The 20000-nt window shown below is 46.2% G+C and overlaps 1 protein-coding gene across 3 annotated transcripts in view; it reads right to left on the reverse strand.

Moving 5' to 3' along the window:
- Positions 1–20000, reverse strand: part of kcnab2a (potassium voltage-gated channel subfamily A regulatory beta subunit 2a) — a gene marked incomplete at its 5' end in the record, with an annotated part of 137838 nt that overhangs the window by 72910 nt on the left and 44928 nt on the right. The window contains one exon of one of the 3 annotated variants that reach the window (XM_080845717.1): positions 17164–17205. The exons of 1 other annotated variant lie outside the window; for it this stretch is intronic. In XM_080845717.1, the coding sequence (XP_080701843.1) occupies positions 17164–17205 (42 nt within the window). Of the gene's footprint in view, positions 1–9346; positions 9736–17163; positions 17206–20000 lie in introns of those variants that run through there. One more of the 3 variants, XM_080845715.1, reaches the window with a different exon arrangement.

Below are 20000 nucleotides of genomic sequence, written 5' to 3' on the forward strand. Positions count from 1 at the left end.
GAGAGGATAGAGAGGAGGGGAGAGGAGAGGAGAGGAGAGGAGAGGAGAGGAGAGGAGAGGAGAGGAGAGGAGAGGAGGGGAGGGGAGGGGAGAGGAGAGGAGAGGAGAGGAGAGGAGAGGAGAGGAGGGGAGGGGAGAGGAGGAGTGTGGAAGCCCATTTGAGTTGAGTTGGGTTACGCAAGGCCACGTCTGACGAGCACGCTGCCACACTGGATCCAGCCTCCCACCCCCAGAGGCCTAATGCCCATTACTGCCACAGACACACAGAGGGGAGGGAGATGGAGAGATGGGGAGAGGATTGTTCACAAGAGCAAGTAGAGCAGAAGAACAGTCTACCTCCTCAATCTGAGCGAGAAAGAAAGGAAGAATTAAGGAGAGAGAGAGAGATGGAGAAAGACAGACAGACGGAGAGATACAAAAGAAAGGAAGTGAGAAAGTTTGCCTTCCTAATCGGCCGAAAAATGAACACGCTAATTTAATTAGAATCAGCCTAAACGGCCCACACCGAATCGCCCTTTGAGAGTTAACAATCCTCGTCTCTCCGTGAAACTTTGTGAATTATTAGCTAGTTAGCCGCATGGCTGCCGCGGCGACGCAGAGGAGAAAGAAGTTAGGAACTCTGTTAATGGGCTTACAGAGGGGAAAACCCCGCCGCCACAGCGAGCCTCGCTATCCAATCCACTCAGCTCTGGGAGCGCTAAAGCAGTTTCCACCGCATCGGCCGCGTCACACAGCATCCGTCTGTCTGTCCGTCACGGCCACATGGTTTAAGGAGCAGTTTGGGATTCTAGACCAGTGCATTCTTGGTCAAATTATCAAATTGCTCCCCTTATCTTATAAAGTCTTATGAACTGTTGTGTGTGTGTGTGGGTGTGTGTGTGTGTGTGTGTGCTCAAAAAGACTTTAGTCTTCCCACAGTTCTGGACCTGTAAATGGGAAACAAACACAATGGCCTCGGATCGAGCAATCAACAATTCCAGCCAATCAGCATGTTGCTTCAGGAGCACGTGTAACAGGGAGGGGTATAACCTGTTTGGCTGTTGAGCCCAAATATCAACAGCTTTTCCCAGGACAGTGGGAACACTACCTTTAAATGTCCAGGATAGCGGGAACACTACCTTTAAATGTCCAGGATAGCGGGAACACTACCTTTCAACGTCAAGGATAGCGGGAACACTACCTTTCAACGTCAAGGATAGTGGGAACACTACCTTTAAATGTCCAGGATAGCGGGAACACTACCTTACAACGTCAAGGATAGCGGGAACACTACCTTTAGACGTCTGTGCCATTGAGTTAACCCAGCCATGCATCATCCGGGGATGTGCTTTATCACTCTGGCTGGGCGGAACAGATGTTTAGGAGGTGATGTGCGATGTGAGTATGGGGGGGAAAAAAAGACACGTCACTCGGGATGGATGAGCTCATTAAAAAGCAGGCTGGTGTGCAAGAAGCAAGGACGGCATGCACAGTAAAAACTAGTTGCCAAAGAAACCGCAACATAGTTTGTGAGTGAGTGTGTGCAAGTATGCAAGTGTGTGAGTGTGTATGTGTGAAACAGAGAGTATTCATGAGGGGATATGGTGTGAGCGTGTCTGTAAGAGACAACAGATGCATTTATGTATATGATGCAATAACGTGAGGGTGTGTGTGTATGTATATGTTGTGTGTGTGTGTGTATAAGTCAGGCTGGTGACTCCTCCAATGAGTGATGTGTAGGCCGTGATGCTGCTGGCGGCTGTGTGATTGTTTGTATGTGTGTGTGTGTGTGTGTGATTGTGTGTGTGTGTGTGTGATTGTGTGTGTGTGTGTGTGTGTGTGTGTGATTGTTTGTATGTGTGTTGTGTGTGTGTGTGTGTGTGTGTGTGTGTGTGTGTGTGTGTGTGTGTGTGTGTGTTGTGTGTGTGTGTATATATGCGAGTCTATGTGATTGACAGAAGGAGACCTGACAGGCCTGTCTTTCCACTCAAGGCTGCTCCGGAAGACACCGGCATGGCCAGCAGCCCAGTGTTGACCAGCACGCAGGCAAGCACTGAAGCAAGTACAGTACTAAGGCATACACACACAAACACACACACACACACACACACACAAATTAGAGAGAAAAACTTATGATGGCTTTAAGCTAGCTTCAATCACGGTGTCGCGTGTCTGTATGTGAGTGCACGCACGCATGTGTGTGTGTGTGTAGGAAGGCAGGTTTCCATTATGCAACTTTACTGTTGGCACTCTACTGCCTCCTAGTGGTGAGAAAGTGTTAAAAGGCCAGAATGCAAAAATGGTCAATCTTGTTCACATCTTGAGTGGGAGGTTAATACATATGCGAATCTTGGGTAGGAAATAAAGATTTACTAATCAGAAAATACAGGGAAAAAAACTGAAATGAGTCTGTGCCAACATATTCATACCTGGGTTCTTCATGGATTCTTTGGTGTTACGTGAAAAAGAACCTATCGTGTGATCTACTAATTGTTTTTTCAGAACTCAATGGGTGTAGTTTTTACTTGGTAACCACATTTTCTTCTTATTTTAAAATTAGGTATTAATTGTTGTTCAGAACTGCTAATCGAGATTAATTCTGTAATACAAGGCGAACTTTGAAGTCTGACAGCAGAGATAAGTGCTGCGAGCGAACACACAATGGCTTAGTGGCTTACTTGCCTTACAGCGGTGAAACAACTCCACTAAAATAGACTTCAGTATTCGTAAGACTTTGGCGCCACCTTGTGGTAGACAGTGGCACAACAACCACCCCAGAGCCACACTAGACTTCAGTCTCCTGAATATTAAATGAGTATAATTAGAGAGCTAATCCATCAGAGACGTCTTAGACAGGGTGGGGTCAGGCCCCATGGTCATTACCACTCAGTGATCGGAAGCACACATCAAATCAATAAGATGGGGACGGGGACGGGGACGGGGGGGGGGGGGGGGGGGATGTAGAGTGATGTCAGAGGGCCTGTCCCCATCAGCACCAGACTCCACTCCTCCACCATGGCTAGGACTACATACATTAGACACATACATTATGCCATACAGCTGGCATTAAGTCTAGGTGGTAATGGAAATGGACTGCATTCATATAGTGCTTTGCTACTCATAGAGCACTTATCCCACAGCCAATCAAACAGCCACCATTTAATTTCAGTGACACAAACAGGAAACCAATGTTACTAGCTAAAGGTACTAAAAGCAGCTCTAAAACTCCACCTGAACATCTGCTGCCTCAGTCTTCCATAAAAGATTGTCTGGCAACCAAAAAGACTTTTAGTCACCGATCAAGCTACAATAACGGGATGAGTTTAGAGGCTGTAAATGGACAGCAATGACTAATGTCAATGTTGTACTTGTTGCTTCACTTTTATATGCTTCGCCAGTGTATGATACAGGCACTAACAACCATCTTGCTAGAACTGGAGGGAGACACCACGGAGACAGCTACCTAGATCCCATGCCAGATCCGCTCCATTCAGATACATTTGATATCTATGGTTACCTGCGGCCAATTCCAAGTGTCTCAATTATGATGCATGTTGGACACATGCTGTGGATTGGATCAGATCTGCTAGATTGTAATATTGACTATAGACCATTCATCATAGATTGATTATTGACTGATTTGAATCGTTTATGTGAATGTATTCTTAAAGGGTGACTTATGTGTGGGGGCTCTTCTGAATGGACGTGGAAAATGGCGGTCTTGTGACCACAGACACACACCCCTACAGAAGGCAGGCGGTCAGGCCACTGCCAGGTGAGCCCTAGCCTGCGGTGGCACACGTTTAATTAAGGGAGAGTGCTCCACTCCTGTGAGACGAGCCTGGAGCCATGCCAAGGGCTGTGTGTGTGTGTGTGTGTGTGTTTGTGTGTGTGTGTGTTTACGCTATACAGTAGGCACTTGAGATCTAGAGATACGTGCCGACACCAGCACCTGAAGAACTTTCCACTGCAACAACATACATCAGCTCCAGTAATTATTCATCGTTGGAAAAGAACATTAGAAAGAAATTCTCTTTTCCACATTTTTTTTCGGCGTCTGGTTTTCATCCTCATTACTGACTGGTTCAGCCGAATCGGAGCACACAAAGCAATACGTATTTGGTATCCCCAATGACGTAAGATCTGGTGGCTGAAAAAACTGTCTGGAGGGACCTGCACCCTTTAATTCAAAAGAAACACAATCCTCCCCAATCTTAGCGGGTGTTCCTCCATCGCCTTTTTAGTCATCCGGTATCGCCCTTTATCTTGATCTGGTAACGTGCAGACCCAGGTTAAGACAGATGAGCTTGGTCTCTTACCTTGAACTACACCCAGAGCCTACATCTACACTGTGTGCACAATTATTAGCAAAGTGAGTATTTTGACCATATCATCTTTTTTATGCATATTTTCTACATTCAAGTATAAACTTGAATGCTTATTGGATTTAAACATATCAGGTGATGTGTATCTGTGTAATGAGGGAGGGTGTGGCCTAAGGAGATCAACACCCAATATCAAGGTGAGCCCGGGGTGGGGGGAAAAAAATCAACTTTCTCTCGGTTCTGTCTAGAACAATTCAGAAAAGTTCATATTCAATCAATCAATTTTTTTTATTTTACACATCTATTTTGTGTTGAAATGCAAGCTGCATCGATTATTGCATTGTGTAGTGAAGGGAGTCAATTTTGAGTTGTTTGTTTAAGTTAGATGGGACATTTTACGTTTTTCATTTAGTTGCATAATAATTGTGCACACTAAAAGTTGCCCAATAATTGAGCACATATAGATATTCTCCTAAGAAAGCCAAAACCTCACTTTTACTTTCTTAAATATTCAGGTTTGAAGTTAATTGACATTTTGGATTGGCCGAGAGCACTCTTGTTGTTCAATGGTACAATGATTTCTCAAAAATACAACTTGCCTTATAATTGTGCACAAATTGTAGAGGCCACTAGTGCGGAGTCAGGATGTCCTGTAGACCTTCCAGAGAGTCCTAAAGTGGAGAGTCTGGAGCTGTGTGCCTCGTTACATGGCAATCACAGAACCAAGCTACACTGCCATTGCCAAAAGAAGGTTACGAGCGGCCGGTAGAGTTACCTGTGCGGCTATATTTGACGGCGGCACTATTCTTCATTCACGGGAGGCCGGAAGACAGAAACACACACACACACACACACACAGGGCGCTCTCTCCTGATATCCTGAAATAATGATGAGGGCGATCGGAAGTGCGTGCCCGTCCTTGACCTGATTTGCAGCTTTCATTACAGTGTAACGGCGGACCGATCGCGATACGGCAGTCAATTAGAGTCAGCTGAGCCCGCATGGTACCTGCGAAGGCACCGCAGTTCGTGTTTCGGGGAGAAATCCCACACCGACGTTATGATACTTGAGAGAGATTTACTATGAACATAAATCAGCTACCCGGACAGCAACAAATGTCAAACACGCTAATTACTTGCAGAATGTTTGACTAAATCTTGTGAGCCAACCAACGGACACTACTACCACACAAACATCAACAGCACAGTCACTGATTAATGGTCGCTAGCACGCTTAATGATGCATTTGGGACAAAACATAGGGAAACATTGGATGGTAAAAGCTGTTCTTACAGTACTGTCTCCAACCCAGGACAAGAAAACTACCTGGAAACCATTGACAAATGAATGTTGCCTTGAACATTAAGAATAACTATTAATTCTTCTATATCACTAGTAAATCACTTATATCAAATAATTATTAATGTTAAAAATGTATCAGTATCTCAAAATGTATGGCTAATTTTCCAGCCCTTTAGGCTGAGTGCGCGCTAATGCTAACGTTACTGCAGATGCGGTGGCTCCTCTTTCATGGACAGCTGGTCAGCCAAGGTTCGCTGGGCCGAGGAGCATAAAGCACGTGTCTGACTGGTCCTTGGGTTGCCTTAATGAGGATAAACAAGATCCTCCATCACACTCAAATTCAGATACATGACCAGGTGAACCTTCCACATGGAGCACGCAGGTACACACACAAACACACACACACGTGCGTGCACACGGGCGGTTGAGCAGACGAATCCCATACCCCCTCTGTAAGGCGATCTCCAGCCCACCTGTGTATTGACCATGATCTCCACAGTCGACTGGCTGCCTGAGCCGCACTACCGGAGACGCACAGCACAGTGACGAACCGCAGCGTCCGTCATCCAACACCTGCCAGCGGGGAGCAGCGGTCAAAACAACAGCAGTCAGGCCATGCCAGCGCATCGCGGCACACAATGCCTCATTTCTACGCATAGCGGAGCAGGGGCCGGCCGACTGAGACAGACCTTAATGGACACGCGGGTTAGGGCTAAGAGAAACCTTCAGCGATAGCGTTCAACTAGCCACGCGAAAAACTCAGTCACCTCACTGCGTACAAACACTGTAGAGATGGGTACATTTAGTCATTTAGCAGACGCTTTTATCCAGAGCGATGTATACACATTTTTTTTTTTACATTTTACACTGATGGCACAGTGCACATCAGGAGCAATTAGGGGTTCAGTGTCTTGCTCAAGGACGCTTCGACAGGGAATCGAACTAGCAACCTTCTGATTACTGAATTACTTCTCTACCTCTTGTACCACTGTAGAGATGGTGACACATGATCTAACACGCTAGTCTGCTCCAATCAACAGAAAGAGGCCAGGGCTACTACTAGTCGCTATAAGAGTTAGTTGTTTACACTTAATACAGGCCCAGAGTAGGCCCAGAGTAGGCCCAGAGTCGGCCCAGAGTCGGCCCAGAGTAGGCCCAGTTCAGGCCCAGAGTAGGCCCAGAGTAGGCCCAGTTCAGGCCCAGTTCAGGCCCAGAGTAGGTCCAGAGTAGGCCCAGTTCAGGCCCAGAGTAGGCCCAGAGTAGGCCCAGAGTAGGGGCAACCTAAAGACACGACTAAAGAAACAGCAGCAGCATCACCATGCTTACAAAGAACTGCACTGCTTCCACTTGGGATGGGGCAATAGATGTTCCTACAGAACGGCTGAATATGGGAACAATCTGGATCGAGCGGATCTGCCCCTGTTCAGGGTCCACTATAGGTAACCAGAAAGACAACAACAAAGTCAACAAGTGTGCGAGATGAGGGCTTGTGGGCAGGGTTGGGTGACACTGTTTTGAGAATCAGTTGAACTGTTCCCCACACCGGCAAGCCCAACTCCTTATAGTTTGCCTGGGAGACAGATCTGCCCTTCCGTATTGTTGGATGCGAACGCATGCTGCCCGCGACCTAGATGATGAAAATAAACCAGAGGGCTGCTAGTGTGGCTTCAGAGCAGCCGGACGAGCGACTAGGGGGAAGCAGCACACTTGCATGCAGAGTCTTTTACTGGGGCAGAGCTGCAGGCTTCTACCATGATGGTACTATACTATACTGCAACTTCTACTATGGTGGTACTACAACTACAACTTCTACTATGATGGTACTACAACTACAACTTCTACTATAATAGTACTATTCTTCAACTACAACTTCTACTATGATGGTACTACAACTACAACTTCTACTATGATGGTACTACAACTACAACCTCTACTATGATGGTACTACAACTACAACTTCTACTATGGTGGTACTACAACTTCAACTTCTACTATGATGGTACTACAACTGCAACTTCTACTATAATGGTACTATACTACAACTACAACCACAACTTCTACTATAATGGTACTATTCTTCAACTACAACTTCTACCATGGTGGTACTACACTTCAACTACAATTTATACTATGATGGTACTACAACTACAATTTATACTATGATGGTTCTATACTACAACTACAATTTATACTATGATGGTACAACTTCTACAAAGTGCAGGGAGATGTGTTTAACAACACCAACCTATGGAAAAGCTCTGACACTCCTTTGCCGCCCCAAGAGAGACAGATGTGTTTCAGTTCTGGACCAGTTCACCATGACGGCTGAACTCACATTTGGCCAGCTGAGATGGCAGATACACACACACACACACACGCGGGCGCGCAGGCACACAAATACACACGGCAAGTAGTTCACACCTGTGAGTGCACCTGTGCTGGTTCAAGCAGCAGTGAGGTTGTTGTTCCTGAGATAGCTCAGTCCACCCGAGCGCCAGTTCAATGTGTGGACACTGTGACACACTTCTGCACAAAGTGTGGCACAAACAGCTTTTTTATTGACAAATACAGCTAAGACCAAACATTAAGTGAAAAAAAAAAAAAACGAATTAATGCAATCATGTAGGGTCAGACCTGATCCTACTCACATGAGGTAAACTACTGCACATCCTCCACGTAAACCTGGTCCATCTCTCTCTTCACCCTCCATAGCACTTACAACATCTCAGCTGCCTGGTTGGAAAGGATGCCTTCAGTCACACTAAATACCAACTTGAAAAAGACTACATAAACACTTGTACTAACCAAACAGCTACATTGATGTCATGCACTCCTCCAGCCACACGTCAACCCATCCATAAAGCCACAAAGGTGTTTTGTTTCTCATTTCATTTTATACTCCAAGCTTGAAAGGAAAACTTTTAAAAGGTGATATTGTTTTTTATCTGGGCCCTATTTTCCCATAGTTTTGGGTCAAACATTTTACTATGGACACACAGGAAGGAAACCGGTCCGGTATAGCTATAGACGTAGAATGCTACGACAGCCATCACGCTATAGGCCTATATAGTTTCGCTTTCTCTACTTCCGTTCCTCTGCAGACACTTGACACTCTATGAGCCTGTCAGTGGCGGAAACCAGCCGTTTTTTGGGCACCGATACTTGTCCCAAAGATTTACACTGTAGAGCTGTTTTGCAGTTGCCAGTTATTGCATTGTAACTCAAAACTGGATCAGTTTTGATAATTTTTCGGCCCCTTAAAAAATATTGGACTTAAAAAGATGGGAAAAATACCCTATTGTTGCCATCCTATGTGCAGCTGTTCTCACCGATACAGAACGTCGCTACTGAAAGTTCCCACGCCTTTTTCTAGGCTCACCTGTGCGTCAAAGCTCAGGTACCAGAAGCATCACCTGCTCCAGGCGTTTATAGTGCCCTGCTATTCTGCGGTCTGAATGCTCAGCTTAACCTCCACCCTATGGTGCCTTCTGATGCTGATGATGCCACGCTTACCCTCCATTCTCTGTTGCCTCCTTATGCTGATGATGCCACCCTTAACCTCCACCCTATGTTGCCTTCTGATGCTGATGCTGCCACCCTTACCCTCCACCCTCTGTTGCCTCCTTATGCTAATGCCACCCTTACTCTCCATCCTCTGTTGCCACCTGATGCTGATGCTGCCACCCTTATTCTCGACCCTCTGTTGTCTCCTGTTACTCATGCTGCTGCTGCCACCCTTACCTGTACTTCATGCCTGTCTGGAAGGACACACACTCCTCCAGTGCCAGGCAGTTCATCTTGAGGAAGTCCTCCATGTTCTTGACCTGGGCGGCCTGGCGCTGCTCGCGGAGCCTCTGGAGCTCAGCCTGGTCGAGCTGGCGCGAGGCCGCGGTGGGCTGGTTGAGGCCCTGGTCCGAGTGGTAGCGGCTGATGCCGGAGCGGATGCTCTCGCTGTAGGACATGGACAGCATCTTGGCTCCTCCTGCGTCTGCGCCTCCTCCTCCTCCGCTGCTGTCGCCGCTGCTGCTACTCTTGCGGATGCCTTTGGGGATCTGCAGTTTGTTGGAGGGGAGATGGCCGCCCATTGACTGCCGCGTGAGGGACGAACCCCCATAGCCGCCCGCGAACATCACCGCAACAACGAACACACCACCGCCACTTTCTAACGCACACTCACACCGTCACGCTCACTCTCTCTCTCGCAGACTCACACCGTCACGCTCTCTAGCACACACACAAACACAAACTTCTCGGGAACTCTCTCCGTCAACACACCTCTCCCTTCCACCGTCTCTCTCTCTCACACACAGAAACACACCCCTCTCTCTCTCTCTCTCTCTCTCTTTCATGTATACCCCCACTCCGCCTGTTTGCTCCACCCTTCCCAACCTCCCGCCCCCCCTCTCTTGCACCTCCCTCTTGCACCTCCCCTTTCCCCCCTTGTCTCAGCTCAGTCACGGGCGCAGCCACGGGTGCAGGGCAGGCTCAGGCAAGGCAGGGCTATCTGGGGCCAGCCAGCACGGAACTGGGAGCCAGCGGGGCACAGGAGGAGCCTTAAATAGCACCTGCTTCAGGATGGAGGGATGGAGGAGAGAGATAGAGAGAGGAGGGGCAGGAGGAGGAAAAAAGGGGGAAGAAAGAGATGGAGAGAGAGAGAGAGAGAGAGAGAGAGACTGTCCCAGTAGTGGGGAGCTGTGCACTTCTGTAATTAGAGCCTGGCTCTATTACATCCCCTCTTCTCTATCCATTTGCATATCTTGCTCTCTTCACCTCTACCCTCGGGCTCTCTTCATCTCTCTCTCTCTTCCTCTCTCTCTTTCTGGGATCCAATTGCAGACGCACAGGTGTGCTCAGGTGAGGGAGAGGGTGGGTTTTTAGGAGCAACAAGTCAACAGGTGGGGAATGGATGGGGAAGGTGTGTATCTGTGTGTGTGTGTGTGTGTGTGTGTGTTTGTGTGTGTGGCTGAGGGAAGGTGTGTATCTGTGTGTGTGTGTGTGTGTGGCTGAGAGAAGGTGCGTATCTGTGTGTCTGTGTGTGGTTTGGAGAAGGTGTATATGTGTGTGTGTGTGTGTGTGTGTGGATAAGCTGAGGAGTAAACAGGCTATGCATGCAAGGTCTCTTCTCGTTTTGCATAACAACAGCAGAGGGGATTAAGGACCCAACCATGCACAGATCAACACACACACACACACACACACACACACACACACACACACACACACAGCAGGTGAAACTTGGGTAGGCAAGCGAAGAAAAAGAAAAGGGATCATTGAGAGTTTAGGTGTGTGTGGGGTGGGGAGGGCGGAGCGGTGCCCTGGCTGGCGCTCAATCAGAACGGTGCCCACTCCAGGCATCCCCACTGCTGCTGACACACATAGGTACACCATAGAGAACAGCCAAGGCCCTCTGCTGCCTCCTGCTGGACAATACTGGAACACACAGCATGCATTGACTACAACAGACAGACTACTACTTCGATCATTTATTTTTTGCCCACACCAGGGAACAATGTGTTTCTTGGTAAAAAAAAAAAAAAAAAACAGGTTTAACAACAATGCCAACTAGATAGATGTTTGTCTACTAAGGATTGCTTTTTTTCAGATGCATGTTTCAAATATGCAGTCTCAATATATAACTGTTATTTAATTAGTTTAAAGTTATCCGCTTCTATGATGGATTCATATCAGATGTGACTAATTGTTCTTTGGAGTCCGGAACATGTTTGTTTCAGAATGTTTGTTTGAACAGTGCCCATACCGTTCCATTAATACAGTAACTCTTATAAGCCAGACCCGTATCTGACTAAATATTGATGATGACTTGTGGGTACAAAGTTGACAATCACAACACTAGGGGGGAATTATCATCTCTGTTCCTATTTTGGCACAAATGTTTTGGGAAAATCTACCGCGAAAGTCTACCGCCTCACTTAATGTCTGGAGAGAGCACTACCACTCAGCCAACAGGAAGCCTGTGCTAACTAATGGGGCTAAATTATTTTCAAGTAAACCTACAGGTGCCATCAGATGCTTTAAATGCACCATATTAAGTTACACTGAGCACCATAGCAGTGGATCTGATGTCTGAAGCAAGACATGAAAGCACTCGTGAGACCAAGTGCGTATGTGCCTCAAGGATTGATGGAGACAGTCAAACCATGTGAAACCTGTCCGGCAAATATAATGAATAATCTCCAATTTAAAAATCTAAATCTTTTTTTATTAGGACTATACTATATGACCAACCTCTTTCAGCTAGCCTCCCTAAACTGAAAGCAACATCGAAGCAATCAAAATACACCCAACAACAAATGCTAGCAGACTAAATCAATCAGTTCTTCTCTGTGTTGTATGAGCACCAACCTCCTTGTTTGCTTTATAATCTATCCTCAGACAAGAAGGAAATTCTCCCATACAGCCACGAGACAAACTGCATGGTATCACTAATTGGCCGTTAGCTGTGCTCACATTTCATCTAATGACTATCCACTTAGTGTACATGCTAATACTAATTAGCTGCTGCATCCTACACATCAAATCAAACCCTATGCTCATCAAGCCTTCAGCAGCCACCCCCCAACACACACACACACACACACACACACACACACACACACATCACACCCTATGCTCATCAGTCCTTTAGCAATCTGCCTTTACTCTGCATTTACTCTCACAGCATCACCCTAAGCTGACAGCGCTCATCTGTCTCACGCGGATAAGCCGCTGCATTAGCGCTAGGCTGCGTCGCTACTGCTGAGGCTGAAGGGTTAGCGGCTCCATCACACTGAAGGGTTAGCGGCTACATCACAATGCCTGTATTGATCCTTCGAAGGTCCACAGGGTACAGGAGAAACCTCAGCACCACTCAGCTAAACTGCCCGACTGCCTGAGTGCATCAGATCAAATAGAAACTGCTGGATAAGCTGAACACACACACACACACACACACTAAACAGACTGAAGTGCATGAACTGTTCACTTCCTCGACAAAGGAACGGGAAAAATTCAAGTCAAGGATTAGGTCATATTTCCAGTTGATGCCATTCAAACACAACTCTAGAACTGATAGATTTTCCTCTACATTGCAGATATTGACCTCATTGCAAAGTTAGCCTAATTAAGTAAACTATGGCTGGCCAATGATTCACTGAGTACAAGCACCAGCAACCTCCATCACCAGGGTCCAACCAGCAGGGTCCACACACCTACTGAGGACCAGCGAGGTCCACACACCTACTGAGGACCGGCGAGGTCCACACACCTACTGAGGACCGGCGAGGTAAACACACCTACTGAGGACCGGCGAGGTAAACACACCTACTGAGGACCAGCGAGGTCCACACACCTACTGAGGACCAGCCAGGCATGGGAGGCGGAAGGGGTGGGTAGAGGACCAGGCAGTCACCACCATGCAGGATTCAAGCGAAGCAAAAAACACAAACAACTGAGGCGAAAATGTTGCACCCATGGACATGCCTGCACACGCACACGCACACACACACACACACACACACACACACACACACACACACACACAAATGCTCTCTGTCTCACACAAACACACACACACACTAATGCTCTCTCACACACACACGCAGTTTCCGCGTAGTTGAAAACTTACCCGCGGTCTTGGAGGTCGGCTCATGAACAAGGGTTTCCTGGTGGTCTTATAGAGACAGTCCTGCAGTCAGCCCCGCTCCCCTCCACCCATACTGGGAGTGTCTTACTCTGACCGACGCGTCTAAACCAATTAGTGCACAGAGGAAGTGCTCCAACCCCATCCCAACACCACACACACAAACACTCTCAGGACTATCCCTGTAACTCCTCCCCTGCTCCTGTCTATACCCCATCCCTATCGGAATCTATCGGAATCTATGGAGGAAATTCATTTGTCGTTCAAGGGCCTCAACCTTTTTTTTCTTCTTCTTCTTTTTTATTGCAAACCACAGCAGATACTACCAGGCATAAATTATTTAATGGAAGCTTTTTAGACTAAAAGCTTTTGATTGTTGTTCCACAGGAAAGGACACTAAGAGGCGCTGCAGGCAGTAATGAGACCCATGTGAGAATATATGGATCCATACACAATCTCTCTCTCTCTCTCTTACACACACACACACACACACACACACACACACACACACACACACACACACACACACACACACACACACACACACACACACACACACACACACACAGAAACATGCTGTACACATTCCAATTCACAGGCGAGCAAACACACACACATACACGCACATCAAGTGTACAGATATCTCAACCACTGAGAAGATTACTGCCAATGCCTGAAGCAGTTACTTAACTCCAAATCCAATCCAACACATCTATGATCTACCACATCCTCTCAGGAACTAAAGCAACAATTACTGACCATACCAGCATTACATTTCATGACTAACCGTGTTCCTAACAATATAATGGACATCTCCTTTGACTCAGCCTATGCCACGATGAGTAGGCCTACACCTGTTTGGGATTACGCTCTCGTTTAAGAGAGGGAAGGTGGTAAGACAGTATTTTAAGACGAGTCAAACACAGCCCTAGTGTGGCCTAGAAGCCATCTCCTCCTACTCAGTCCCCAATGATGACAGAGAGGGGGGAGCTGTGGTGCAAGCAGCATCCCCGACCATGTATGGGTCTGAACCCCCAGGGGACCCAGGTTCGAATCCGACCCGCAGTCATTTCCCGATCCCACTCCCCATCTCTCTAGCTCATTTTCTGTCTACCTTCACCATCCTGTCTGATTAATTAAAACAAAATAATAATAATAATAAAATAAATAATGATTACAGAGGTTCCCCTACACATGACATAGCCTCATGTAAGCTCCATCACATGCATGATCATCAGGAGCCCGTTAACACACACACACTTTTACACACACACACACACACACACACACACACACACACACACAGGCTGGACCTGAACCACTGCTCTGGTCTCCATAGTCCATCTTCACCTCAGTGAAGCCTTCAGATACATCTCAAACCACACAAACACGGGGCCACATCTCTCCCGGGGGACCAGGAGTTCAGAAACATTAAATATGTATGTCTGCAGTCAATACCACTGCAACGCATTGCTGGACAGCCAATCCGAGTGGCAGTCAAGGGGGCCGCTCTCTTCTCAGAAGCGATTAGGCCGGTGCCGGAACTTCCAAGACATCATTTGGAAGGTCAAAGGCCACTGCGGTTGAAAGCCACTGACACAATGTCTTGCGATGAGATAAAAATCCTTTCACACAATTAATAAATGAAAATGTGAACCGTAACCTTAACCCGTCCCATACGTAAGAACTCATAAAGATGAATTATTAAACCTTACAATGAAAGTATGTTTTGAATGGTTTGTGGGTTCGGGTGTTGTGCTGTAGGGCTCATAGTAAAAGTGGTTCTGTTCAAGGAAGAGGAACGTGATGTCTTTGCCTGTCCCAGAAAAATACAAATCTCAGTTTCTAACGGCAAGATTTAAAATACAAAAAAGACGTTTATTTGTATTAGATCATGTTGGATTTCCTGATATCTCAACTACATGACACACACATGGTCCACACACTACACTAGCAATGACACACACATGGGTCACACACTACACTAGCAATGACACACACATGGGTCACACACTACACTAGCAATGACACACACATGGTCCACACACTACACTAGCAATGACACACACATGGGTCACACACTACACTAGCAATGACACACACATGGGTCACACACTACACTAGCAATGACACACACATGGTTCACACACTACACTAGCAATGACACACACATGTTTCACACACTACACTAGAAATGCATCAGTGCAGTATAGGCCTCAGCAAAACCAGTCCAGTACAGGGTGCAGCCATGTCAAGTCAGTCAGTATAATACACATAGGCTACACGTTAAGGCTGGGGCCCGTGTACCTGTAACTCCCTTATAACACTTCAATGAGGAGTGGCACATGGACCAAAAGTATATCAGGGTAAGGAGGACCGAGTGCTTGATAGTGCAACGGTTTGTGTTTGTAAATCAACACAAATTCGTATATACACGTACATTCACCGTGTCCATGACTTTCCACATACAACAAAGTACAAACAAGAAGTAGGCTATGGCAGGTGGAAGGTGAGATCACCACCATAACAGTTAGAGTGCAGGTTCTGAAAACTAATCCTGAAAACCAAACATGCCAACCTCTTGAAGAGAATGGTCGAAAACAGCAGAGCTGCCTTTCCCGATACCCCCTCAACGTGTCAGCCAAAGTAGTGTGTCCTTGTGTGTGTGTGTGTGTGTGTGTGTGTGTCGGAAAGAGAGATTGTGAGTGTGTGAGCAGATCGATTTCAGATGATCTCGGCAGCGGTCCGACGCAGGACTGACCAGCGCTTTGAGCTTAAAAGGAGACAAATGTGCAGAGAAAGCAGAGAAATCCAAATTCAATAGAGAGCTCATTACTGCCAGACACCCAGCAGAGTCAGGTCTTTTACCTGGCCCATCAGCACCACACACACATTTATATCCAGCCATGAAAATATGATATCAGCTCTGACCATGGACCACAAGCAGGGACAGCATGTGTGTGTGTGTGTGTGTGTGTGTGTGTGCCAGTGTGTGCTTTTAGTGTGTGTGTGTGTGTGTGAGTGTGTGGATTGTTTCCTAAGATAATATTGTGGGGAAACAGTGTGCTTGTGACCATTTCATTTTTTGCATACGGCCGCATTTGTATATAAATTACCTCATTATTGTAAACAAAAAATGAGTCTGAAGTGAGTTGTGAGGCGTCAGCCAACTGTCTTTACATTAGCAACAATAGTAAGCTAACCACCAACAAAATAGACACCTTGGTGAGTGAAGTTGTTCATTCTTGTCATCTGCATTATCAACACACACTCGTCAGGCAAGCAGACCAATCACAGTTTGTTTTGTGGTCTGTGTTTTCGTGACGTTTGTTTACATTTCTGGGGAGGTGCGCGTCAGGCTACGGGTACACGGATTCTGCACAGAAGCATAAATAGGCCTTTAGCGACTGACTCTGGACCAGAGCGGGCTCCAAAGAGCTGACTCCGAGTCAGCCATGTGTCGATGCAAAAGTGAGGAGGTATTAGCCTTCAATTGAGTCATTTGTATGTTTGTTGGTTTATTTTTTGGGTGAGTTATTATTCAAGCAGGTCTAACAATGAAGCACTGGAAATGTGTTCGCATAAGATGTGGTGCAAAAAACATCTGACAACAAGACAATAGCAGGCGTGAGGAATCTCTCAAGCTGACCCACGCAGAAGCACAGAGATAGTGCTGCCTTTGTGTTGGGTTTTGCTTATTCATTCGTTTGTTGTACAGCGTTAAACACCACATGGCATTTCGGAGCTTACTGTGGTTCCACCTACCGGTTTTTGTAACAGTTTTACAGAGTTATCTGATGGTAGGTTAGGTTCGGTTCACACGCACGCACACACACACACACACACACACACACACACACACACACACACACACACACACACACACACACACAGAAGAGAGCAGTAAGCAGAGCTGTACCTGTAGAACTGCAGCTGGCGTTTAGGACTTCCATAGCGCGCACTGCGGCCAGCAGAGAGGGGGGGGGGGGGAGAGAGACAAAGAGGGAGGAAGAAAGGAGATAGCTCCGTGAGATGTAAAAGAGAAAAGAACATACACATGCACGGCACATGAACACGCACACACGCACACACACAAACACACACACACACAGACACGCCCGCAACACAACACAAGAGCATGCAGAGCAAAGGCTACACACACAGAAGAGAGCACATCTGTGCATATGTGTGTTTTCCATGCATGTTAATGTGTATTTAAGAGAAGGAGAAACCCAGGAACCAATTAGTATCACAGCAAACACATCATGTTTTTCTGTTCTGTTTTTTTGTTAATCATGTCCTTGTCATCATGTATTTCTGTTCTGTTTATCTGTTGTTTATATGTACGTCACCATTTTGTGCTTAAGAGTATAGTGTATGAGTGCTTTCTGACTGCTGGCTGTCTATATGTTTGTCCTATGTCACCTGCCTAGGGACTGCAGATGGAAAGTAGTTATTTTTACTAACTCTGGCATATTTACATGGTGTTTTATATACAATGTTCATGAATATGCATGGTCCCTATCAAATAAACCAATAAATAAACAATAAACAATACATGTACACATACACACCTACACACAACAGACACACAAACCAACCCTACACAGACAAACAAACACACATAGATATATGTACACATATACACAACAGACACACAAAGCCAACAATGCCAAGCAAACACGCATACACACACATACATGTGCACATACCCACAACAGACACACAAACACACACATCAATGCACAAATACATTTGTAACTTCATGCTCAGCATCTTAACATCTGGGGCATGAATTGCATCACACAAGGGCACTCATTTGCTGCTCATCTGCGTACATTTTCTAGAGTTAATTCCATTCATGCAAACAGCTTCCCATCATGCATTTCACAAAGACAGACCAATCAGTGCATTTCACAGACATACAGACCAATCGGTGCATTTCACATAGACATACAGACCAATCGGTGCATTTCACATAGACATGCAGACCAATCAGTGCATTTCACATAGACATACAGACCAATCAGTGCATTTCACATAGACATACAGACCAATCAGTGCATTTCACATAGACATACAGACCAATCGGTGCCTGAGATGAATAAGCAGAATCAAAAAACCACGGCTCGTACGCACAATATGAGACAGATGCGGTAATGTTAAACTCATCTGTGTCTCATCTGTTCATTTAAACTGGAAGAATCGTGTCAAGCTCAATGAGCTCACTGCTCAACACTACAGAGAATAGGCTGAATAGGATGTTCTACCTTCACATTGCACCATTAACAATAAGCATCGTCACAAAGCACTCTACAGAGCCCTTATAATGTAGCGCCCCCTAGTGTTAATGCATCATTACAACACTGTGATGTAAGGAAACTCCCACTGACAAACTGACCACACTCTCTTTATAAACTCACTTTACACAGCATACATGAGAGTGACTACTGACAAGCACCCATGTTCATGTGAAGCCTGCAGCTCCACCTGCTGGTGAAGGGTGAAAGAGCAGGTCAGGGGAGGGAAGATGAGGGGTGAGGCGGGGGAAAGGGCGAGCCACTAGCATCAATGTCCAGCAGCAGCTGCAGCGCTAGTGGTGGAAGGTGGTAGGTTTGTTTCACTTCCTGGAAAACTGCAGTGAGTCAGAGTGGATAAAACATCTCTGAGCCCTATAGCCATCGCTCCACAACCAGGGACAAGCTGACTCATCGGTGAGTAGGTCACTGCGCGCAAAGACACACACACACACACACACACACACACAGAGAGACACACACACACACAGATATCTCTATCTAAGACTACTGCACTGCACAATGCAACCCAGTATTGGGCATCCAAAATATTTAGATCATCTGTTCTATTCCCTCAGTTTATCGGCCATAGTTCAAAAGACACACACCTCGGGTACTTAAGTGCAACAAAGGCGGCCATCGAGTAAAGCCATTTTGATCACAAGGTGTTACAACTTGGCTCAAGGGCTGCCACACAAAGTGGAGACCGACCAGACCACAAAGATTACAAAAACAAGGTTTTATTTCAATCAATGTATACATTGACTTCAAGGGACTGTAAAAGCAAAGCACAAAAGAAAAACCATGGTGAGCACTAGCCACCTATAAAAGCGACTGCACTGCCACTGCAAGGCCAGTGGGGGTGCAGAGGGGTGTAACACCTCCCCCCTTAAAAGGATTCCTCTAGGAATAGTTATTGAACAGTTGACATAAAATATGCCGGGTGCGATGAACCTGAATCAAACAAGCTATAAGTATGCTTGTCATCACAGCACATAAAAAAATGAAAATTAAATAAATATAAAAATGATCAGAAATCCCTGTGATATGACTGGCTCAGAAGAGACAAATTCAACGACAGAAATGACCGTTCCGTTTGGCCAGTCCCTACAGGCTTTGTTCTATACCAGCTATCCTATGTGTGCATCCATCCGAAGGGCACCTCCCTTAGAACAATATCATGAAGTAATTGCCCCTAACGCGGAGCTCACTGCCTTACAAATTAGGCCCAAAATGTTCCTTTTAACTTTCCCTCCGATGACCAACTACCCTGGATTGGACTTCTACACCAGCAGGTCCTCCCAGGAAGAATGCACTCTGCTAATAATGCACACTGCTAACAATGCACACCGCTAATAATGTTCTTCTAATTGACAGCTCAACTCAATCCAAAACGGTGCACAGTCTGACAGAACAGGGAGTAACATACACCATCCCAATGTGTCTGTGTTGGGTGTGA

Source organism: Sprattus sprattus, assembly GCF_963457725.1.
Source record: "Sprattus sprattus genome assembly, chromosome: 10".
Lineage (NCBI taxonomy): Eukaryota > Metazoa > Chordata > Actinopteri > Clupeiformes > Clupeidae > Sprattus > Sprattus sprattus.